The sequence below is a fragment of the Sceloporus occidentalis genome, unplaced genomic scaffold, assembly GCF_023333645.1.
Source record: "Sceloporus occidentalis isolate IW3139 unplaced genomic scaffold, rSceOcc1.0.p SCAF_5, whole genome shotgun sequence".
In the NCBI taxonomy this organism is placed as follows: domain Eukaryota; kingdom Metazoa; phylum Chordata; class Lepidosauria; order Squamata; family Phrynosomatidae; genus Sceloporus; species Sceloporus occidentalis.
The window spans coordinates 185,269,651-185,294,532 of NW_028316985.1; the positions used below are offsets into that span (position 1 = coordinate 185,269,651).

Consider the following 24,882-nt stretch of genomic DNA (forward strand, 5'->3'; position numbering starts at 1 on the left):
CTGAGGCTGACACCTACCCTGAACCCAGATCCCACCTGGAAACTTTTTATACAGTTGAAAGGCTCTCCGTGTGAGATGTTCCAGCTCCCTTGTTAAGGGAGGAGAAGTTACAAGAGGAAGCCATTTCCAGAACCTTCCATGGATGGCCCCTTGTCTCTGTACCTGCAACAAATATGGATGTAACCCCATGCAATGTGTAGCCCATCTGTAACGCAACACCATCTTTGTTGATTTCTGCTTACTTCTTTGTTTTTTCACTGCCAAGTCACAATTGCACTAGGGATGTTGAGAGCTGAGAAAGGAATAGTCTTGGAATGTGCCAAGCATATGCCAGTTGCTATAGGAACTCGCAGGATGCACATTCTAGAAGTTTTCCTGAAAGGCAAAACGGAGTCAGTTGGGCCGTTGCTGGATGGGAGAACCAGCCACCTCTTGGATCTGAACCAAGGTCTTGGGCTTTCCTGGTGAGTTGCCAAAACATCAGAACACTTCTCCAGCAGGAGTTTATGGGATCAATTGCTAGACATCAAGTCCTATATGTTGAGTCAGTGAAGTAGAGCCAGACCTGATCTCTGTACATGAATTTCCTTGGATAGAACAATGGATATCAAACCTTTAAGAGTTGGAGCCTAGGATTCCTTGCATTACAGATGTCGCAATTTTATCTTTGCAATGCAAGCTGCTAACACAGAACCCCGAGATCCTGAGCCTACATTTTTAAAAAAAGGAATATTGTGTTTGTATGTGTGTGTTATGTGCCTTCAAGTCACTTCCAACTAAGAGCAACCTTCAGGTGAACCTATCACAGGGTTTTCTTATCAAGTTTCTTCAGAGAGGGGTTACTATTGCTATCTTCTGAGGCTGGGAGAGTGTAATTTGCCCAAAGTCACCCAGTGGGTTTTCATGGCCAAGCGGGAATTTGAACCCTGAACTCCAGAGTCATAGTCCAGCACTCAAACCACTACACCAAGCCGGCTCTCAGTTTGTGTATAGAGATGATACTAAATGATGATGAAGCCCAAGACTACAGCTGGCATCCTGTTGGCATTTTACACGCTTACAAGTTCCTTTATGCATGTGATTGTACTTCTTTCGCCATGGGGTTACATCCATATTCGGTTCACTGTTGTGTAAACCGTGTTCTGTGAGTGTAACTACCATACATGCAGTCCTATATTCTTGAATGGTATGGAGCTATTCATCAATGTCTTCAATGTACCTCTTGGTTCACAGGAAAACTCCAAGACCATTCATAGATATGCAATTACAAAGGAATCCTGTAGTCATGCATCAGAGGAACTGGACTAAGTCTACAAAAGCTCATGCTAAAACTTCTTTTACTCAGTTAATCAAAGATTCCTTGGCATACTTATATTCCAGACTCACATGGCTATGTCTCTAAATCCTATAGACATGCAACTGGTATCACATTGTCAAGACTGAGTAGATGGCTAATGTAGTGCACTTAACCGCTTGGGTGCAAACTTATCTTATTCAAGCTCAACGTATGATCTGAACCACTGACTCCCAGAATCCCTCAGCCATGCTGGCTAGGATATTTCACACAGTTGTAGTCCTAAGAAATAAGTTTCTCCAACTCCGTGACAAACCTGAGGGTACCTGGGATGAAGATGCCTTGGGGTTTTAGAATTAGAAATAACTAGTTTTCAGCACAGATATTTCCTCTCCCAGCCCCAAACTATCTTTGGTGCATTGCCAAGAGCAAATCGAGTCTGGAGTCTCTGTAGAAGCCAAGCTAAACTGAGACTGTCATAGTCTGGAGAAGACATGACTCACTAGAAAAGACAAGAATGCTTTGCAAGGTGCAAGACAAGAGGCAGCATAGCATAGTGGTTTGAACATTGGACTATGACCTTGGAGACTAGGGTTTGATTTCCAACTTGGTCACAAAACGCACTGGGTGACCTTGGGCAACTCACAAGCTCTCAGCCTCAGGGGAAGGCAATGGCAAACCTCCTTTGAACAAATCCTGCCAAGGAAACCCCATGATAGGGTTGCCTTAGGGCAGTGGTTCCCAAACTTTGGTCCTCCAGATGGTTTGGACTTCAGGTCCAAGAATTCTTGCTTGTTGGCCAAGCTGGCTAAAGCGTCTGGGAGCTGAAGTCCAAAATACCTGGAGCATCAAAGTTTGGGAACCACTGCCTCAGGATCTCCATAAGCCAGAAACCTGAAGGCACACAACAATAACAGCAAAAACAATGATAGAAAGCATCAGGAAAAGAAGTAGACCGCATTCCAGATGGATAGACTCAATCAAGAAAGGCAGCAGAGCTGTTGATAACAGAGTGACTTGATAGTCTCTCATTCATAAACCAAAGTTAACTTGACAGCAGGTAACAACAATAAGAATAGCAGCCTGTAATCTACATAATCTGTAACTGTTCTGTATTCACGATCACTACTTAGTCACAGTTATGACACTATTGCCATTATCATAACTTCCCTCCCCAACCTATTTTACCGGTCATCAGCTGCATGGAAAGAAGGAGGTTTGATCTAAGCACATGGGAATGGTATTAAGTCTGCTGGAAATAGACCTGACCATATTGACAATGTCTGTATTCCACAAGGGACTGCCATGGTGTTACTATGTAGGGAAGCCAGCAAAATGACCGCTGCACAATGGGACTGATGCATGTAGGGACAGATGCACTGTGGAATCAATGCACAGTGAGACAGGTGCTGAACAGGCATCAATGCACATCAGGACAATGGATAGGGCCCAATGCACACCAGGACACTATTGCTGATGTCCTGAAGTGTGTGTGTGTGTGTGTGTGTGTGTGCATTATCTATTGACTTATGGTGACCCCACAAATTTCATAGGATTTTCTGGTATACATCTTTGAAATTCACTAGGAGGTTTCCTAGCTCCATATGCTTAAAGTTATACAACCAGACTGTGATATAGAATCACAGATGTTTTTCTTAGGTTTGATTCATTACTTCACTCTAAGAAATGCATTTTTTTCCTCAAAAATACACAACATTTTCCAAAACAGAAGTAAATCAAAATGAATAGAAGGAGCCCCTGTAGCAATTGGTAAGACTACGCAAACCCCCTGAGCTGAAAGGGAATTCCTTCCTTGCCAGCATCTTGGACATACAAAGCAGACAGGTGGGCCCATCCGCAGGTAGCAAGAGGGAGGAAAGAGGATTGCCAAGGCTGCAACCCTCAAGGAGCAATGGGAATGGTTTCACAGATTCCTGCCCAGTGAGATCTTGGATGCCTTTTGCATGGGGATTTCCAAGCAGCAGCTGGGCACGGGTGCCACCATCACTGCATCTTGCTGAGCTTGAGGAAACACAAGGGTTTTTTAAGAATATGCCTGCCTGCTTTTATATTAATTGGATTTTGGTGGGCATCCGTGCCACGTCAGTGGGGTGGCGCATCTGTTCTGTGTTTTAACCTGAACTTTCAAGGAGCAACTCGAAGTACTGGACTTCGTGTAGGATGGTGATTGACATTGTTGTTGTTGTTGTTGTTGTTGTTGTTGTGTGTCTCCGATTCTTTTTGACTTATGGCTACCCTAAGGAGAACCTATCATAGGGGTTTCTTGGCACGTTTCTTCAGAGGGGGTTTGCCCATGGCAAAGGATTGTAAACTTCAAGAAATAGAATTTAAAGTCCATTGGCAACTCAAAAAGAATCTTTCTTCTGACTGATTTTTTTTTCTTGTTTGGTTTTTAACCCCTTTTCCTGATGAAGAATCCAGTGGAGCTTTGAAAGCTTGCCTCATGTATTTTGTGCATTTTGATTGGCCAATAAAAGCATGACTATACTGTGGATTTTGGGATGTTGTTGTACTTTGCTGTATGGCCAACACAGCTGCTGTGGTCATTGTGTGTCTTCAGGTTGTTTCTGACTTATGCTGACCCTAAGGCAAACTTATCGTAGGGTTTTCTTGGCATGTTAATGCAGAGAGGGGGTTGCCTTTGCCTCCCTCTGAGGCTGAGAGAGTGTGATGTGTCCAAGGTCACCCAGTGGGTTTCCTGAGCTGAGTTGGGATTTAAACCCTGGTCTCTAGTCATCGTCCAATGCTCAGATCACTATAACTACACTGGTTCTTGGTCAGCATGGCTCCCCCAGGTACGTTTTCTGTTTCCTGCTTTTGAAAAGGTGTCTGATGCCTTCCGTAGCTGTGAATCAATGGATCCACTCTAGTGTTCAAAGTGTGTCAAGAAGATTCTTCTAAGGAGCAGCACCTCTCTCAAAATCAGCAGTCAAAGGTCTCCCATTGTTGTTGGTTGCCATCAGATCGCCTTCAACTCGTGGCAAACTCTATGAAGGAGCGATGTCCTTCATAGGGTTTGTTCTTAAACACCTGCTCAGGTTTTCATCTCAGGTCTTCATCCAAAGCAGTGAGCTCCATCCCTAAAACAGGTTCAGATGGTGTCTCCCTTTCACCTATTTCTTTCAGCAGTGCCTGGGGGGCAGTGGATCTGCTATGGGGATCAGTCTCAACTTTGAAAGGACTATCACAAGTCCTGAACCTTTCCCCCTAAAACAGCCATCACCTCCCCCTGTCTGTTGGGATGATTCCCTTCTCCCCATCTCACCTGTTGCTCTTTATGTACCTTCAAGGTGAAAGGGGGGGACCGTCACTGTGTCAGTGCACAAAGTGTGGAGGAAACCGCCTCCAAAGACTGTTATGACCTGGCTTGGTGATCAATTGGGTCAAAGCGGTGAAACAGTATGAGAGGGATTCTGACAGGTCTGCAGCCAGCAGAGAATGCCAACACAGCTTTCCAAAGCTCAGAGGCCAGGCTACATGAGAAAAGCATCAGGGAAGAGCCAAAGGGAAGACAGGAGGGGGACAGGAAGCATTTTGAAACACACACACACTCACACACACACACCAACACCTTCTGCGTTCCTGCAAGACTCCAGAGCCATGAAAGCTACACTTAGGGCAAAAATAGCATAAGGTGAACGGAAGCCTGGGGTGATGTAAACCTGCCTTGACAGCTTCCCATAACGGAGGAGCTGCCTTTTGCCAAAGTAATTAAAGGTTGCTCCGTTCTATAACAGAAAAGCTGCCTCATAAAGGCCGGATCCTGATAGGTGCTGAGGAATCGTACAAGCATACAATCATAGAGTTGGAAGGCATCTCATGGGTTAGTCCAGCCCTCTGCTTGATGCAGGATTTCCAGCTAAAGCATTCTGAGCAGGTAACTGTCCAGCCTCTTTTTGAAGATACCTGAAGAAGGAGACCTTACCACTTCTAGTAGACCACAAGTTGAACATGAGTCAACAGTGCAATGTGGCAGCTAAAACAGCCAGTGCAATTTTAGGCTGCATCAATAGAAGCATAGTAGATCAAGGGGAGGAATAGTGCCACTGTATTCTGCTTTGGTCAGGCCCCACCTGGAATACTGTGTCCAGTTCTGGGCACCACAATTCAAAAAGGACATTGAGAAACTGGAGCCATGTGTCCAAAGGAGGGCCACGAAAATGGTGAAGGGTCTGGAAGCCGTGCCCTATGAGGAGAGACTTAGAGAGCTGGGGATGTTTAGCCTGGTTGGCACTTGGAGGGGCGGCCACCAATAAATACCAGGTGCTGCAGGCTCTATTTCAGGGGAAGGTACTGCCAAAACCACTTCTGAGGATCCCTTACCTAAGAAAACCCTATGAAAAAATCCATGGGGTCACTATAAGTCAACAGGCATCTTGAAGGGGCACACACACACACACACACACACACAGATCATGTCATCTCTCAGCCTTGTCTTCTCCAAGCTAAAGTCCTTCAATGATTCCCCAGAAGGCTTAGCTTTCAGTCAAATTTGTTGTTGTTGTTGTTGTTGTTGTTGTTGTGTGCTTTCAAGCCATTTCTGACTTATGGGGACCTTGGCCAAACTTATCATGGGGTTTTCTTGGCATGATTTGTTCAAAGGAGGTTTGTCATTGCCTTCCCCTAAGGCTGAGAGCATGTCAACCAGTGGATTTCATGGCTGAGCAGGGAATTGAACCCTGGTCTCCAGAGTCATAGTCCAATACTCAAAGCGTGATGCCACGCTGGCTCACTTCCAGACAAACCCATGGAGGAAATACTTTTCTCGCCCACCCCACTCTCTTGATGCCAGTGGGCACCACTCCGATGACTCACCCGCTTGTTTGTGGAGCTGTGTCATCTCATGCACTCCCCTCCGCCGTTTCTTCCTTGGCCTCCTTTGGCTGTGATCTTCCTGTCCCAATGACCTAGATATCTTTGCTCCCCCTCCCCAACGCACATCCCTAGAGCACTCTCAGCAACCTAGCAGCTGCTGTCTCAGCCAAGCAGGGAAGGCTTGGATGGGAGAAGACAAAATCCATCTGGTCCCCCTGGGCACAACCTTCCTCCTAATGTCCAGGTCCTTCTCTTGAAGATGGCCAGAAAGGGTCTAAAAGGTGTTTGGGGTGCAATTATTTTTTTGGGGGGAGGAGGTTGTCTCTCACTTTGCAGCCAGCTCCTCCAGCTTCACTGCTTTAAGGGGAGACTCCTATTCAGTTTGCAAGTTTCTTGATTCTTAGTATTTCCCAGGCTTTAAATGTTAGGGGATATAGACATGTATAGATAGCCAGATTGTGGAATATAGAAATATAGATATAGATGTAGGTGTCGATACAGATAAATATAGATATAGGCAGATATCTATTGATAGCTGGGAACATGAAGGCTGGCATCCGGTTAATGCCTCATGCATCTGTTAAGTTCCCTTGCAGAAAGAGTTGGGCATTTTTATGAGATGGGGAACTCCATTTTCAGCTGAAGACTGCAAGGGCAAAGTTGCGCATGGAATGCCATTGCACAGGGGGCATGCAGATGTGCTCTTGTGCAGTGCACATCACACATGCAGAAGTATGTTGTGCATTGCGGCAGTGCATTTCACAGTTGTCTGCATTGCGCTGTGTTGCAATTCACTAATGCGTCTAAATTCCCTGAAGGCACTTGGTTTCATCTCATCTTGGAAGCTAAGCAGGGTCAAGCCTGGTTGGAACCTGGATGGGGGACAACCAAGCAATACCAACTGCTGTGAGCTACATTTCAGAGGAAGGAACTGTGAAAACCACCTCTGAAGATTCCTCGCCTAAGAAAACCCTATGAAATTCAGGGGATCACCATAAGTGTACAGGAGACTAGGAGGCACAAACACACATAACATAACACAGGGCTTAAATATCCTAAAGGCACACGATCTCATCTGATCTTGGAAGTTAAGCAGGGTCAAGCCTGGTTGGAACCTGGATGGGGGACTACCAAGGAATACCAAGTTCTGTGAGCTAAATTTTAGAGCAAGGCAATGACAAAACCACTTCTCAGTCAACATAAACCAACAGACAACTTGAAGGCACAATCATGTGTATGAAGCTATATTCCATCTTCTTGATGTAGGAGCTTAGCCAAAAAAAGGAAAAGAATGAAGAAATTCAGCAACATATTTAAGACTTGACTGGTTTTATTTTAGCATGAGTTTGCAGAGATTTCAGTCTGCTTCCTCAGAGATCCTGGAATGCATTAAAATCTATGAAAGCTCTTGCTGAAAGACTTAAAGGTGCTGCTGGTTTTCTTCCTTGCCTCCTTTTCTTTCTTTTTTATGCTGGAGGAGTCTACACAAAAGAACTTCCAGAATCCACAAAGAGTGATACCTTTACTGGGCCCAAAATGCACAAAATACCATCAAATCACACAGGATGCACACTGCAAGCTTTCAAAGCTCTACTGCCTTCTTCATCAGGCAAAAGCATTAAAAATTGTACGGGGGGAATGGCAGTGTTAATCACAGGATTGCATTTTGTTAAGATGTTGTTCTGAGTTCAGATGGCATGGAGAGATATCCATGCACACAGGCTATTCCTTCTGGCCCTTGGGTACTGGGAGACAAAGCATCTTAAAGTCCAGTAAATAAAATTTAGATTCCATTTACAATACAGAAAGGTAGGCCTTTGAGCTTCAGGTTGTCTCTTTGTGAGGCAGAGGACACTGAATTTCTCAAAAAGCCTCCCAGAAATGAAGGCTGTGCCTAACATTGTCACATTTTAGTGGTCTGAGTGTTGGACTTTGGTGACTGGGTTCAATTCCCTGCTCATCCATTAAACCCATTGGGTAACTTAAGGCAAGTCACACTCTCTCAGCCTCAGGGGAAGGCAATGGCAAACCTCCTCTGAACACATCTTACCAGGAAAACCCCAGGAGAGCTTCGCCTTAGGGTCGCCATGAGCCAGAAACGACTTGAAGACACACAACAATAAGAAATGATTTTTTTAACACCTTTGGCTGATGGAGAAGCCAGTGGAGCTTCAAAAGCTTGTGCCGTGTATCTTGTGCATTTCGTCTGGCCCCATAAAGGTTTCACTGTTTGGTGGATTGTGGATGTTATTGTACTTTGCTATACAGCTGAAAAGGCTAAATGGATACCTTGCTTTGCAAAAGAACTGAGGAAGTTTCTAGTGGCGCTATCCATGGTCCTGAACCTCATCTCCAAAATAGGTCCCTCTCCTCCTAATTAAAATAAAGCCCAAAGTGGCTTCCTCGCCTCAGTGACATGAGAGCCATCCCCTGCTGTCACAAGTAGCCCTGCTGGCTGGGGGATTCTGGGAGTTATAGTCCCCCTAAGGAGATTTCACTAGCTCTCTGGAGACAGGGAATAAAGCAATAGCTATGAAGAGAAAGGAAGGGAAGCAAGGGGTTATAATTGGATAATGAGTTGGGAGTGAGTTATAGAGACTATTGGATAGCTGCGAATAATTGTTGAGAATTTATAGTGATAATAGGGTGAGCTATATGTGTGAGAATGTGAGGGGTTATGGACAATGTTGTTGTTGTTGTCATTTTTGACCTACAGGCAGAAATAACCAAGTTTGAGACTGCTTTAACTGCCTTGGCTCAGGGCTAAGGAATCCTGAGAGCTGTAGTTTATGCTGACACCAGAGAGCAATCTGAGAGAGAAGGCTAAATGCCTCACACAACTGTAGTTCCCCAAATCCCCTAGCATTGAGCCAGGCAGTTATTCCTGCAGTGTGTTTTGGACCATGGTGACCCCTAAGGTGAACCTAAATGAGTTTTCTTGGCAGGCTTTGTTCAGAGGGCATTTGCCTTTGCCGTCCATCGAGGCTGAGAGAGTGTGACTTGCCCAAGTCCCCCAGTAGGTGAGGATTCCAACCCTGCCCTCCCAGTGTCCTAGCACTCAAACCAGTATGCCACACTGGCTGTAATAGATAATTAGGTGCAGATTTTAAAAATAGGCTGCGATGGAGCTGAATTATCACTACTGAAAATTGTTAGAGAGGATAAGATGGTTTGTGTGCAAAGGAGATGGAGAGAAGGTTTAGATCAGTGGTCCCCAAACTCTGCCCTTTAAGAGATTTTGGGCTTCAGCTCCCAGAAGCCTCAGCCATGTTGGCCAATAGTCTGGGATTCTGTGAGCTGAAGTCTAAAATCCCTTCAAGAGCACAGTTTGGGGACCCCCAGGTTAGATAATTACATAGATGTGGATTATAAATACAATGACACTCATCCCTTCATATTTGCAGCCTTGATATTTGCAGATTTGATTATTCACAGATTTGATTAATATGTTCTCTCTAGGAATATCTAGGTCCTCCAGTGCAACTCTGTGGTCAACTTTAAAAGTTGCACTGAAAGACCTAGGGATTCCTACTCTACTAGACATTTGTAGTTCCTCCAGTGCAACTCTATGGTCCATGTCTGTCAGACGCTGACCACAGAGTTGCCCTGGAGGACCTAGAAATTCCTAGAGAGGTGTCCTCTCAGGTAAAAACATGGTGTTTTTGTTATTTGCGGTTTTTCCACATTCACGGTGGTCTTGTGCCCCTAACCCTAGTGATATGGAGGGACAAGAGCATTATTATTATTATTATTATTATTATTATTAAGCTTTATTTATGTAGCATTGTAAATGTTACACAGCGCTGTACATACAATCAATTAAAATAAACAGACAAAACAAGCCTGCATATGGCATACGTTCTACAAAAATTATTAAATGTAGTACGTATTAATACATGTTGACATTCAGTTGTGTAGATCTTGAAATGCCAGGAAGGGATAGGAGGGTGTGTGTCTGTTTCTATGAGAAGGATTACATATGAGAGCCAGAGGGAAAGAGAGATAACTAGATGGAGGAGAGTTATAAATAGGATGAGGCAGATCTGGATGATTGTTGAGAGTTGTCAAAAGAGTGATGGCAGCGTTGTTGTGTGTGCGAGAGAAAGAGAGATCAGGAGAGAAAGAGATTTTGGATAGATGTGCTATAAACCTGTTTTCCTTAAGTCTGGTTTATTACTGTTGGACATTGCCACCGATGGAGAAGATGGTGGTGGAGGAGAATGGCTTTACGTAGGTTGTTGTTGTGTGCCTTCAAGTTGTTTCTCACATATGGCATTCCTAAAGAAGATTTGTTTAGAGGAGGGGTTGCCTTTGCCTCCCTCTGTGGCTGAGAGAGTGTGACTGGCCCAAGTAATCATTAATAGTAATACAATTTATTTATACCCCACCTCTCCATTAAGTCCGAGGGGGCTAAAACATTAAAATACAATGAAATACAACATCCTAGAAACCCAGCCAGCCACCAGAACCAATAAGGGATCGGGTCGCCATAAGTTGGAGGTGACTTAAAGGCAGACAACAAGAAGAAGAAGGCCATTTCATTGTTACTTTTTGTGAATAATGTTGTTCTGGTCTACTTGGTGGGCTAATAGAGTTGAGTTAATACAGCAGAATGAAACCTAATGAACAATGAAATAATAATAATAATAATAATAATAATAATGTATTTATTATGTTTTGTGTCTCTGTTGCTTCTATTTAATGGGCAGGAGAGGTTTGTTGGTTAAATTACTAACACAACAGAATTAAACCCAATGAACAACAAAACATAAATAAATAAATATGTTTTTGTTTTGTTGTTCATTGGGTTTCATTCTGTTGTATTATTAACTCAACCGACAAACTTCTGCCAACCAGCAAATAGGAGCAACAGAGACAACATTGACTATAACAACATTCCATATTATTATTATTATCATTAATTATTTGCATCACCCTATGGATCCAGGCAACAACAATGAACAGATAAACAACATCAGCTAAAAACCTATCAGTTCAAATGGACATCACTTTAAAATGACAACACACACACAGATTAAAATGATCCACGTTTTAAAAAATCATCATTTAAGCAGCCCAATAGATGGTCATTCAGTCTCTGTTAATCAATCAATCAATCAATCAATCAATCAATCAATCATAATGGGGGGGGGATAAAACCCAGGGCATCCCAGTTACATAATTAATTAGAGTTGGAGGGTTGGTGGAAATTGTCAAGGAGAGGTAAGAGAAAGAGAGGTTCCCCCCTCCTCCTCTCCCTCCTCCTCCCCAAAAGCCAGGGCCACGTCACAGGGAGAGATTTCCTTATTGGGTCTCCCTGGCCCGCATCCTGAGTCCATTTATGGGCATTTACGTCACCGCACCGCCTGGCTTGGGAACTCCAGAAATGGAAGCGCCCGGACGCAGCGGAAGGCGGGAGCCTGGTATAAAAAGCCTGGCTGCAGCTCCGCAACCCTTTGCTTACAAACCCCGGGAAGCAGGGCCAGAGGAAGGAGAGCGCCCCCCGGAGGAGACCCAGGTGAGGGAGCCCTCAGCCTGGCCCCAGCAGGGCACCCTCCCGCCCTCCCAGGGGAGTCCCCCCACCTGCAGGACCAGCACCAGCCCTGCCCTCCAGCCCTGCCCTCCATCCTTCCATCTTTCCTTACTTCCCTTCCATCTTTCCTTCCTTCCTTCCTTTTTTCCCCTTCCTTCCCTTCTTCCTCCTCCTCCTGGTCTTCTCCTTCGGTTGGGACATGTTGAACCTCATGGATTCCTCTCGCCAACAGCAGGACTCCCTGGATGCCAAGGGCCGGCTGGACCCCTCAGGAGATGCCCAGATCCCTGGGCAGCAAGAGGACCTTTTGAGCCAGGCGCAGAGGGAGGGGATCCCGGATTACCTGCCAGGTAAGAGGAGAAGGCCTTAGGCTGCCTTCCTGGAGGGGGCAACTCTTGGGCATCCAACCTGGAAGGACCATGCAGTGGTACCTATCTTTATCTCCTGAGATGCCATGAGAGACATGCATGCCATAGCAGACGTCAACGTATATGTATATCCATCTCTATGTGTGTGTTTTTCATCTCTGTGAATTGATCTGCTTAGGTGTTCCCTGGATGGCAGGGGTTTCAGGTTAGGGGACAGTCTTTAGGTGGTAGGCCTGGGCTCAGCGAGGCAAATTAAAGCCCCCAAAATGGAAATGGCCTCCCCTATGGCCATCTGTTCTAGCCTGGGTTATGCCAAGTCTTTGGTGTTCTCCACCAATGCTGCCCAAAGGGTTAGTGTTCAAAACATCCCAGTCTCCCATGGGGTCATGTAGTCTGACCCCTGCCATGGATCCGCAAGGTCTGTTATGTCCCTGGAGTATTTCCAAGCAAAGATTGCAAAGAGGTTATGTAGTCCAACCCCACTCCCAGGGATCAGCATGTCTGTTACGTAACTGGGGTATTCTCAAGTAATGTCTAAAAGATGGCACAGGAAAGCAGCCCATTCTGTTGCTGAATTGCTCTCAGAATGTGGAGGCATTGCAAGACCATTTCTGGGCCTTATTCTTCTGTTCGCCATGAGTAGGGCTTTGTGGCTGTTCCCATTTTACAGAATGATCTTTGAGACCCCTTCCAAATCTTAGGGTTCTAATCAGCCTTGGATCCTTGAAATGGTGGGTGGGGAACAGGTAAGACATGAGGCCCCTTCCAATAGATGTTCAGCTGTGGGTTTATGTTCTTGTGAGAAGTTTGAACTAAAGGACCCTTGGAATACTTTCCAACCCTACTAACTGAGCTCTCAATCCCTGCACTGCCAGGGGGTTGACTACATAACCCTTTCAATCTCCTGCGGCCAGATGTCTTCAAATCATTTCTGGCTTATGGTGACCCTATGGTGACTCTCTCTTGGAGCTTTCTTGGCAAGATTTGTTCAGAGGGGACTTGCCACTGCTCTCCTTCAAGGCTGAGAGAGTGTCTCCCAGTGGGTTTCCACATCTGAGCAAGGATTCAAACCCTAGTCTTATTCTGACACTCTAACCAAGCTAGTTTCAGTATCTGTAGTCCTATTATTCCAAAAGGAACGCTGGATTCTTGCATTGGTAGGGGCCCTGGGGATCCAAGTGTGTTGTTCCATGATTTTATTGAGCTGTGATGGATCTAAATGACTAGATCTGGGATCTCTTCCAGCTCTATGATTCTATCAATAGGGATTGATGGGGAATAAATCCATGCTGGTCTCCCACCTGAGTCTCTTCCTAGGGTGAGATCTGAACCCCCAGTGTCCCCAGTTCAAGCTGAACCTGACCCCTTCTAGTTGAGTGTGTGGTTCCTTGTTTCAAGAGTTGCTTCTGGGTCCAAGACACAGATCAGCTGGAAGGTCTTTTCTTGGACAACTTGTAGCTTCTGATATGGATGGCCTTAGTCATGAATCTCAAATTTGTGAGCTACTTACACAATGGCACTCTGTTTGGGAATACTGATTTTGACTTTCATTTACATGGGCTGAAGAAGTTACTTTTCTGCCCCTGGTCCCATTATTCCTGAGCTTTACCTATGCTGACTGGGTCTTCTGGGAGCTGATGTCCAGCATATCCAGAGGATCATTGGTTAAGAACCACTGGTTTAAGGGGACATTAAACTCCACAGCATGAAAACTAGGCCTGGGATCTAGTCTTGACTCAAAGGATGTCCTAAAGATAACCTGCCTCAGATACTTGTTGTAAAGATAAAATGGGTTAGAGATGTGTATGTATGAGAGAGAAGGGGATTATGTAACATATCACATCCCACCTTGAACTCTTGGAATTGGGTAGAAAACAAGCCTAGATCAAGAACTACAGGGTTACATGGCTCTCCGACATGGACTTGGCAGGTTCAGCTTCTACCTGGGAAGCATGAGAAACTGCTTTATACCAGCTTAAGCCCAGTACTGTGTACTCTGTCTGGCAGCAGCTCTCCAGTGTGTTGGATAAAGGTCTTCACCATGACCTACCACACAATCCTTTTGACTGCAGGTTCTAGGGATGGAAACCAGTGTACCTTACATATATATATACTATTATGCAATGGCAGCTTTTGGTTTCCATGTTGGTGAGATGGTAAATATGCTCTGGGGGTTTTAGATTAGAAATTTAAAGCAGCTTTTCCAAGTGCTGGGCCCTATCTCCAAAATGGATTCAACACCTTTAGCCACCTTTGCTATCATGGAGCAATGATCTATGCCAGTGATTCCCACAAATACTAGTCCTCCAGATGTTTTGGACTTCACCTCCCAGAAGCCCCAGCCAACTTGGCCAGCCATTAGGAATTCTGAGATCTGAAGTCCAAACCATGTGGGGGGACCAAAGTTTAGGAACCACTGGCCATCTTATATGGAGAGCCCCGTGTTGCCTTTCCTCGGGGTGTGCTGGCATTTGATCCATGAAATTTTTCAAAAAATGAAACATATTTCTTTGCATTGTTTTAGGTGACTGGCCTTTGATTCATGGAACCTTTCTAAAAATGAATTGTATTTCTTTGCATTTTTAGGCGACTTTATGGGAGCCACAATGAACCCTGAAATGGCAGATTACTACTTCCTCTCTGGCCAGGCTTCTCCTCCTGTCAGCTATACGGGTAGCTTCTTCATCAAGACAGAGCAATGCCAAGATCAAGAGTCCCTCTTCAATCTGATGTCTGGCATCCTTGGACTGTCTCCATTCTCCAACTCAGAAGCTCCCCAGAGGCAGATGGATGCTGCCTACAGTGTCCCAGATGCCATACAGAGTCACCTGGACCTCTATTCTACCTGCCAACCTGAACTGAACATCTCTGTACAGCCTTCCTTAGCAGAACAAGGGTATTCTACCTTCTCCAGTTCCACCAACATCCAGCAGCAAGTCCAAACGTCTCCTGAACTACAGAACTCCTCCCAATGCCTTTTTAATGAAAAACTGTTGGACAGCAAGCAGGGCATTAAGCTCTCTTCCCTCTCGCCCTCTCTGGAGAAGTTCAAGCCCCCTTGCTCCCATTGGGAACCTCTTGGCCCACCTCAGAGTTACCTACCCTCAGAATACCCTCCCTCTGAGACCTTCCATCCCATCGAACCAAGTCCTGCCATGTTTCCCCAGCTGGGCTCCAAAACAGAGAATGTGCTGGCAGTCAGCTGCCAGTCAGAACTCAACAGCCTTCCAGAACAGTCAGGGGCCTTTGGGCCCAACCTAGATTTTGGCTGCCACCCTGAGCCTTTCCCCACCCACCCACAAATCCCCAGTGACTTTGTGGAGACCAAAATCCCCAGCCTGCCACCACATCTCATCCAAGACTTTGAGGCAGCCTTACCTCAACCTGAAATCCTGCCAAGCTTGATAAACCCCAACGACCAAAGGTTGCACATTAGCCATTCCTCTATGACGGACTTTCTCGCGCATGCCTCCAATTCCTCAGTCAATGCTTTAGGGTCCAGCAAAACCACCGCCGGCATCCTCGCAGAGCCAAAGAAGAAGTCTCGGAGGGGGAAATGTTCCTCTAAATGCTTCTGCCCCAAACCTCACGCAAAGGCTTTTGCCTGCCCGGTAGAGAACTGCATCCGAAGCTTTGCTCGGTCAGACGAACTCAACCGGCATCTCCGGATCCACACTGGGCATAAGCCCTTCCAGTGCCGCATCTGCCTAAGGAACTTCAGCCGCAGTGACCACTTGACCACGCACATCCGGACCCACACAGGAGAGAAGCCCTTCTCCTGTGACGACTGTGGCCGCCGCTTTGCCAGGAGCGATGAGAAGAAGCGACACAGCAAAGTCCACCAGAAGCAGAAAGCCAGAGCCGAGGAGAAGCTGAAAGGCCTTGGCTTCTACACGGTGGGACTTGCCTTTGGGACACTCAAAGCCACTCGGGGGATCCAGTAAAGACTTTAATTTCTGTGGGGCTTAAAAGGGCTTTTGGAGGCACTTGATACTCAGGTTAGAGAAGCCATTTCCCAAATGGTTCCCTCTTCTGGAAGAAGATAAGAAGTTAGGTTGGGAATGGCGACCATCTGTTTTGTGGAGTCATTCCACGAAGTGCAAAAGATCTGATGGCATTGCAATGGATGGATGGGTGAAAGGAAACAGAGGAAAGGGCTCGATGGGGCCTGGCTTACATTTGAAGTCATCCCACATGCATGTCTGGTGGGTCTCAGGCAACGGAATGAGCCAGCTCTATAACAACTGTGGGATGTTCACCATATTTCAGCACATGGTCCATGGTCAACTCCAGGAAGCATGCCTCCAACTTTCAGTGCCATGAGAGCCATGGACAGTTCCCAGCAGAGCTGGAGGCAACAAAGGATGGTCTATTTTTCCTTTTAAAAAACCCTGCTTTTGTATTTTAGCTTTAGTTTAAAAGAACAAATATGCATATATGTGTGTGTGTATATATACATATGCAATATGTTATTTAGATAGGTATGGCTATATATTTTTACATATACATATGTATCTAAATAACTGCCTCCATTTTATACAAGAACAAGATGACTTTGGAAATGCTACCAATTTTTAATGAACTGCCCCCACATTCCCCTTCGTAAGCACTTTAACAGACCTTCCAAGCTGGGGGTGACATTTTAAGTATTAGTATTACTATTATTGTTGTTAATGCTAAAGATTCAATTCCTCATGTAAAACCCGTGGGGGAGGACTTTTGAGGTGTGTAAAATCAGCACAAGTCGTTGCTTTGCTAATGATATAAATGGTTGTTCTGGAATGGACAGAGTTTGCCTAACGATAATTTTTTTGTACATAATTGCGACTGAGGGATTTTGTGCTTCTCTATAAAGCTCTCTCTCTCCCTTCCTTTGTAAAAAGGGGATGTGTCAAGGTTATTACAAAGCTGTGTTTATTTTTGCAAATAAAACAAACTGGTTATTGTGAAGGGCGAAAGCACTTTTTTTTAACTCTCGTCCAGCTCGGACTCAGCAAGCATATATTCAATTCCCACAAAAGGTGTGGGGAGAAGCAGCCGTTTGGGTTTGAAGCTTAAAATGATGGTTGGTGCTATACCCTCATAAGGAAGGACATTCAGACCACCATTTAACCCATTCCCCTGCTAACTCAAAACATGGGCCCATCAAGGAAGGCTTCTTCCTTAACTTTCACGCCTCATAAATGCAAGAGGCACACCTTAATCTTTTATTCGCAAAAGAGAACAAACCTGTGGGTTTAAATCGAGAGGTAAGGTTATGAGGCTGCACCTCACCCACCATCACCACCAAACAAAAAGAAACCCAAGAAAATTAGGAGAAATAGCTAATACTCCAGAGGACAGGATCAAAATTCAAAATGACCTGAATAGACTAGAAAGCTGGGCCAAAGCTAACAAAATGGAATTCAACACAGAGAAATGTAAGGTACTGCACTTAGGGCAGAAAAATGAAATGCACAGATATAGGATGGGGGACACCTGGCTGAACGAGAGACTTCTATGTGTGAAAGGGATCTAGGAGTCCAAGTAGACCACAAGTTGAACATGAGTCAAGAGTGTGATGCAGCAGCTGAAAAGGCCAATGCGATTCTAGGCTGCATCAATAGATGTCTAGTGTCTAGATCAAGGGAAGTAATTGTGCCACTGTGTTCTGCTTTGGTCAGACCTCACCTGGAATGATGTTGTGTCCAGTTCTGGGCACCACAATTTAAAAAGGACGTTGAGAAACTGGAGCCATGTGTCCAAAGGAGGGCGACTAAAATGGTGAAGGGTCTGGAAACCATAAAGTCCTATGAGGAACAACTTAGGGAGCTGGGGATGTTTAGCCTGAAGAAGAGAAGGTTAAGAGGTAATATGATAGCCCTGTTTAAATACTTGAAGGGATGTCATATTGAGGAGGGAACAAGCTTGTTTTCTGCTGCTCCAGAGAACAGGACCCAGAGCATTGGATGCAAGCTCCAGGAAAAGAGATTCCACCTCAACATTAGGAGGGACTTCCCGAGAGTAAGGCCTGTCCGACAGTGGAACAAACTCCCTCGAAGTGTAGTGGAGTCTCCTTCCTTGGAGGTCTTTAAACAGAGGCTGGATGGCCATCTGTCGCAGGGGATGCTTTGATTTGGATTTCCTGCATGGCAGAGGGTTGGACTGGGTGGCCCTTGCGGTGTCCTCCAACTCTATGATTCTCTGATTCACTGATTCTATGACAGTGGAATGGACAGCCTTGGAGGATGGTGGTCTTTCCATCTTGGCATGTCTTTTAAAAATCGGTTGGATATGAATCTTTCAGGAGAGTTACGATTATATACAGCTGTGAGCCAGTCTGGTATAGTGGTTTGACTCTGCAGACCAGGGTTCGATTTCCAGCTCAGACATGAAACCCAATGGGTGATCTTGAGCAAGTCACATGCTCTCAGCCTCATGGGAAGACGATGGCATATTTCCTCTGAACAAGTCATCTCTAAGTGTTTTATAAGTGTGAATGGGTTTCAGCATCTCTCCCTCTACAGTTCTAGAAATTTTAGGGCTAAGGGACAATATCATTGGGAGAAGAAGAATTCTTAATTCATAGAATCATAGAATCTAGTCCTTCCTCCTGCCATGGGCACAATTGTTGTTGTTGTTGTTGTTGTTGTTGTGTGCCTTCAAGTCATTTCTGACTTTTGGCAACCCTAACATGATGCCCCCATGGGGTTTACTTGGCAAGAATTGTTCAGAGGAAGTTTGCCATTGCCTTCCCATGAGGCTGAGAGCATGTGACTTGCTCAAGATCACCCAATGGGTTTCATGTCTGAGCTGGAAATTGAACCCTGGTCTCCAGAGTCAAACCACTATGTCACACTGCCTCTCAGCTGTATACAATTATAACACTCCTGAAAGATTCATATCCAAAATCTGTTTAAGAGACCTGCCAAGACCACCATCCTCTAAGGCAATCTGTTCCACTGTCATAGAATCAGTGCATCATAGAATCATAGCGTCAGAAGAAATCCCAAGGGCCATCCAGTCCAACCCCATTCTGCCATGCAGGAACTCACAGGCAAAGCACCCACAATAAATAGCCACCCAGCCTCTGTTTAAAAATCTCCAAGGAAGGAGACTCCACAACACTCCCAGGAAGGAGAGTGTTCCACTGTCAAACAGCCCTTACTGTCAGGAAGTTCCTCCTAATGTTTAGGTGGAATCTCTTTTCCTGTAGTTTCAATCTATTGCTTTGGGTCCTAGTCTCTGGAGCAGCAGAAAACAAGCTTGCTCCATCCTCAATATGGCAGCCCTTCAAATATTTAAACAAATATTATCATATCACCCTTTCACAATTTCTTCTCGAGGTTAAACATGCACAGCTCCCCAAGTCAATCCTCATAAGGCATGGTTTCCAGGTCCTTCACCATTTTGCTCGCCCTCCTTTGGACACACTCCAGCTTCTCAACATACTTTTTGGATTGTGGTGCCCAGAACTGGACACAGTATTATTCCAGGTGAGGCCTGACCAAAGCAGAATAAAGTGGCCCTATTACTTCCCTTGATCTAGACATTACTATTGATGCAGCCTAGAATCACATTGGCCTTTCTAGCTGCTGCTTCACACTGTTGTCTCATGTTCAATTTGTGGTCCACTCATACAGTAAAATTCTTCTTCATATTTAGGTGGAATCTCTTCTCTTATAATTTGAATCCATTAGTTCTCACTGTAGTCTCTGGAGCACCAGAAAACAGGCTGGCTCCATCTTCTTCATGATATCGCTTCATACATTTAGAGATGGCTATCGAATCACCTATAACTCCTCTCTTCTCCGAGCTAAATGTAGCCAGCTCTCCAAGTCATTCCTCAGAAGGCTTGGTTTCCAGACCTTTGGCCATCTTGGTCACTTTTCCTCATCACCTTCCCATTGATCCCATTGAATCAAACATTGCCTCTCTTTCTGGCTTCTGTTGTCCCATCAGCCCACATTACCCGCCTTCTCTTCTTTCCAGAGCTGTGGGAGACTGCTACTGATAAAACTGTTCACATCAGAGTAAAAGGCTGGAGTCCTCAAGTGGTCAGAAGGGTTGCTTCTTTTTAAATGGCAGACGGAGATTCATCAGATAATGCAGCTTTATAAACTGCAAGTCTGCCTCACCTTGACCCTGTTATGAGTCATCTTCCAATCAATTAGCAGAAAACTTAACAGGTTGAACAGCCACTAGATGTTAAACATGCAGTTCTCTATCCACGCATAAAGAGCTAAGGAGCAAAATCCTATTGTCAGAGTAGAACCGTTGAATTAATTGGATATACATCTGGGTTGATTCACCGTTCAACAATTGGTTTAATGGCCCTACTCTTGTTTGGGCTAACCATCAGGATTCCAGCTACTGTGAGGAAAAGCATTGGTGGCCCACTCAGGTTATTCGTCTTTTATAGTCCATGGTATCCATAGATAGAACTCTTCCTCAGCCCCACATCTCAGATGAGTTGATCCGCTTCCTATCCACTTTCTACACTCTCCGACTTTCACAGCCATACATAGAAATCAGAAAAACAATGGCCTGGATGATTCTGTCTTTGGTTTCTTGTGAATTGCCATCAAGTCGACTTCGACTTATGGTGATGAGATAAAGGAGAGAGCTCCAAGGCTTCTGCCACACAATAGAATTGATGCAGTTGACACTGCTTTAACTGCCATGGCTCTGTTCTATGGAATCCTGGGATCTGTAGTTTGAGGTGGCACCATTGTTCTCTGACACAGAAGGAAAAATATCTCACCAAACTGCAAATCTCGGAATTCCATAGCACTGTGCCACAGCAGCTGAAGCAAAGTCAAACTTGTTAAGTTAAATGTCCCTTTAAGGAAATATATATTATATTATATTATATTATATTATATTATATTATATTAATTATATTATATTATATTATATTATATTATATTATATTATATTATATTATTTATATGGCTGTAAATGAGGGGAAACACCAGGTGCCAATCCTTTATAAGTAGTTATGTGTATAAGGACTCTGAAACCCTTGTGGGTTGAGGATAGTGGATTGGAGAGAGGAGTTGGGGTGTTGGTTTGGTGAGTTTGGCTAGTGTGGATTGTAATTATAAGACACAGTTTATGTCAGAGCTTTTGCTGTACATATTGCAACTGGAAGATAAAAGTTTCCAAGGACTTTGGAAGAAGTCAACTGTGTCTGTGCCGCATTTCAGGTTGGTCAGTGCCTGATTGCCAAATACTGCATACTGGGTTGTGCTTCTGCAGTCTGCTGTTTGTGAGCTACTGTTGAGGTCAAGCACTTCAGACAGTGATAAATGCTGGCACCTCTCTTTGGGCATAGTGTGTTTTTGTCACGGCACACATGCAGTACACAGAGGGGAACCAACAAAGCTAGCAATAGCAAGTACATTTCTATACCACGTACTGATGTACTGAGTAGTTTACAACGTGTAAGCTAATTTCCCCCAACAAGCTGAGTACTCATTTTAGTGACCTATAGAAGGATGCCAGGCTGAGTCGACCCAGAGCCCCTGGCTGGGATTGAGCTCACAACCAGGGCTCCTTATTTCTGCAGTGCAGATCCAGCCCAGGTCACTCTGTCATCAGTTGCCCCACTCAGGTCTTGCAAACTCAGGGCTGTGGCTCCTTTGATTGAATGACTCCACCAGCAAAGAAATCTCCCTCTTTCCTTTTTGGGATGACCATTTCCCAGGAGCCCTGGTGGCGCAGTGGTTAAATGCCTGTCCTGCAGTTTGGTCCCAGGGCTCTCTGAGAAGGGATCATAAAGTTTTAGTGATCACCTTTAAAAAAAATTGGCAGAAAGTTTGTATTGATTTGTAGTTGTGAGCTTATCTCTACGTAGTCACCATCCAGATTTACACATTTCCCCCAGCATTTGTTGACCCTCTAAATATCTGATATTGTAGAAGTCTGCAAATTGCACCTTATGGCAGGTATCGAAAAATAATAATTATCGCCCAAACTTTATTATGGTATATTGATGAAATTTTGTCAGTGTCATCATTGGTCCCTCGGTGCATGATGTTGAGAAAAGATCATTGTGTCCTTTATTCTGGGGACAGGTTGTGCCGGAAGTGACCAAAGGGTAAAATCCCCATAAGGCACCATTAAAAAGGTGATGATTAAAACTTTACAATATCCCCTTGTAAAATCGACCCAGACTTACATCCTTTTGTAGGTCGGTAAAATGAGTACCCGGTTTGTTGGGGGCAATTGGCTTACAGATTGTGAACCACTTAGAGAGTTCACTATTAAGTGGTATAGAAATGTAAATGCTAAATGCTGTTTTCCTACTGCCCTTCACTTTCCCAAGCATTATAATCTTTTCCACTGAGTCATGTTACCTTATGATGTCTCCAAAGTATGAAAGCCTCAGTTTAGCCATCTTGGCTTATAGGGATCATTCAGGCTTGATTTGCTCTGGGACCCATTCATTGGTCTTTTTAGCAATTTGTGGCTTTTGCAAAACTCTCCTCTAGCACCATATTTCCAATGGGTTGATCTCCTTCCCGTCAGTTTTCTTTACTGTCCAGCCTTCACAACCATATGTAGAAACTATATATAGAGGTGACAAGCCAAAGTGAACCAAGAAGTGATAGATAAATGCTTTAAATAAATCAATAAGAAATAAATGGGTAAGTTTCTATGAATTGAATATGGCTTGAGGAAAAGCATTTCTCAGCCACATTTGCTCAAGCTGAGAGATGTTCTTTTTTGGACTGTTGTTGTTGTGACAACCCTAAGGTGTAACTATCATAGGGTTTTCTTGGCAAGAGTTGCTCTGAGGAGATTCCCCATTGCCTTCCCCTGAGGCTGAGAGGCTGTGACTCACCCAAGGTTACCCAGTGGGGTTCATGGTCAAACTGGGAATTAAACCCCAGCCTCCAGAGTCATGGTCCAACACTCAAACCACTCCGCCTCCCTTGCTCTCTGCTCCCCAAATCCCCAGCTTCTTGGCTCATGGGTTCTGGGAACAATCATCCCAAAAAGGAAATTCCATCATTCTCTGCCCTGACATTGTCTGAAGTGTGAGAGAAAAATAGAGCCTGTTTGTTCAAGGCAGAAACTGGCACTTTCCCAATTTGGCGGGTTTGGCTTGTTTTCTCTTTTCAATTTTAGAACGGTTGTTGCTATAACAACCAAATGCCATTCATGGGTCTCTCCTGCCACATGGATGCCTTCCTTGAGTTACATCACAAACCTGCACCGATTCTCATCTTGGAGATCCCTTTGCCTCTCTAACACCCTTCGCCTCTCTAACATCGGGCCAAAAAGCATGCTAGGATCGCCTCTCAGCAGCCTCAGGGTGACCAGATAGTCTCCTTTTCCAGGAGATATCCTCCATTTCAACCATTTAACCCTGTTTAAGTATTTGATGTCCCATTGAGGATGGAGCAAGCCTGTTTTCTGCTGCTCCAGAGACTAGAACACGGAACAATGGAGGCAAGCTACAGGAAGAGAGATTCCACCTCAACCTTAGGAGGAACTTCATGACAGTAATAATAAATATTTGAAGGGGTGCCATATTGAGGATGGAGAAAGCTTGTTTTCTGCTGCTCCAGACTACAGACCTGGAGCAATGGATGCAAGCTACAGGAAAAGAGATTCCAGCTCAATGTTAGGAGGAACTTTTGACAGTAAGAGCTGTTTGACAGTGGAACAGTGATGGAGTCTCCTTCTTTGGAGATCTTTAAAACAGAGGCTGGATGGCCATCTGTCAATGGGGATGTTTTGATTGTGAGTTCCTGCATGGCAGAATGGGGTTGGACTGGATGGCCCTTGGGGTCTCTTCCAACTCCATGATTCTATGATTCTATAACCTCCTGTCCAGGAAGAATTTCAAAATATCCTCCATTTTGAGCATGACTGAGAAGCCCATTGAGTAACAACACATGTGTTGTTCTCCTTCGAGAAATGCATCTACTTGGCAGCCTGCCCTCGCTGCAAATAGGGAAGATAGGATGGTTCCTTCTAAAGTTCTTTTTTCCTAGGAGAAGCAGCAGACAAGACTCGCACCCAGAGCTCAGAGTGCATTTGTTTCTCAGAGGAACAGCAAAAACATGTTAGGCAATGAGTTGTTTGAGGACACAATTCAAAGAGGTCTTTTTCCTTAATTTCAGCACACTAGACAAAAACACTCGTCCCTCCACATTTGTGGCTTTGACATTCGCGGGTTTCATTATTTGCGGATTGGATTAATATGCTCTCTGCCTACGAATCTCAAGATCCTCCAAAGAAATGCTGCTGGAAGTTGACCACAGAGTTGCACCAGAGGACCTAAAGATTCCTAGAGAAAACACTTCTCTAGGCATGTGTAGGTCCTGCAACATGACTCTATGGTCAAATTCTGACAGATGTTGACCACAGAGTTCTGCTGGAGGTCCTAGAAATTCCTAGAGAGGGGTTTTCTCAGGTTAAAAAAGTACTGCCATTAACCTCAGCGAATGTGGAAGGAGAAGTGTAAAAGGAATAATTTAAATATAGATCTAGTCACGGGTTTGTTTCTAGTAAAGTACAGTTTTAACCGTTTTGTCTTGCTCAGAGTTCTAGAAGTGTCTTACAAGCCAAACAAGCATTTTAATAAAGATACATTCATCAAAATAATATGGATAAGTGAATAATAAAATACAGTATATGTAATATGGGGGCCAACGTAGTGTAGTGGTTTGAGAGTTGGACTGCGACTCTGGAGGCCAGTTTGAAAGTGACAATCACATAGAAATATTGTGCTAAACCACCCTTCTGCTGAATACTGATATTGCGCAGTTCAAGGGTGGGAAAAGTGTGGCCGATGGGCTGCATTGGCCTTCTTTGTAGACTCCAGGAGTCAAAAGATGCCCCCAAATGTCCCAAAA

General features: G+C 44.7%; 1 protein-coding gene across 2 annotated transcripts; it reads left to right on the forward strand.

Moving 5' to 3' along the window:
• Positions 1–426: 426 nt before the first annotated feature.
• Positions 427–16,938, forward strand: EGR4 (early growth response 4). Of its 2 annotated transcripts, XM_089527141.1 has the most exons (3): positions 427–464; positions 11,896–12,013; positions 14,618–16,938. In XM_089527141.1, exon 3 carries the CDS (start codon positions 14,626–14,628, stop codon positions 15,973–15,975), a length of 1,350 nt encoding a protein of 449 aa, XP_089383267.1. In that variant the 5' UTR covers positions 427–464; positions 11,896–12,013; positions 14,618–14,625; the 3' UTR covers positions 15,976–16,938. The 2 variants fall into 2 exon arrangements, with proteins under 2 accessions (XP_089383267.1, XP_089383266.1); XM_089527140.1 differs by lacking the exon at positions 427–464 and having other exon boundaries at positions 11,786–12,013.
• The last annotated feature ends 7,944 nt before the right edge of the window (positions 16,939–24,882 follow it).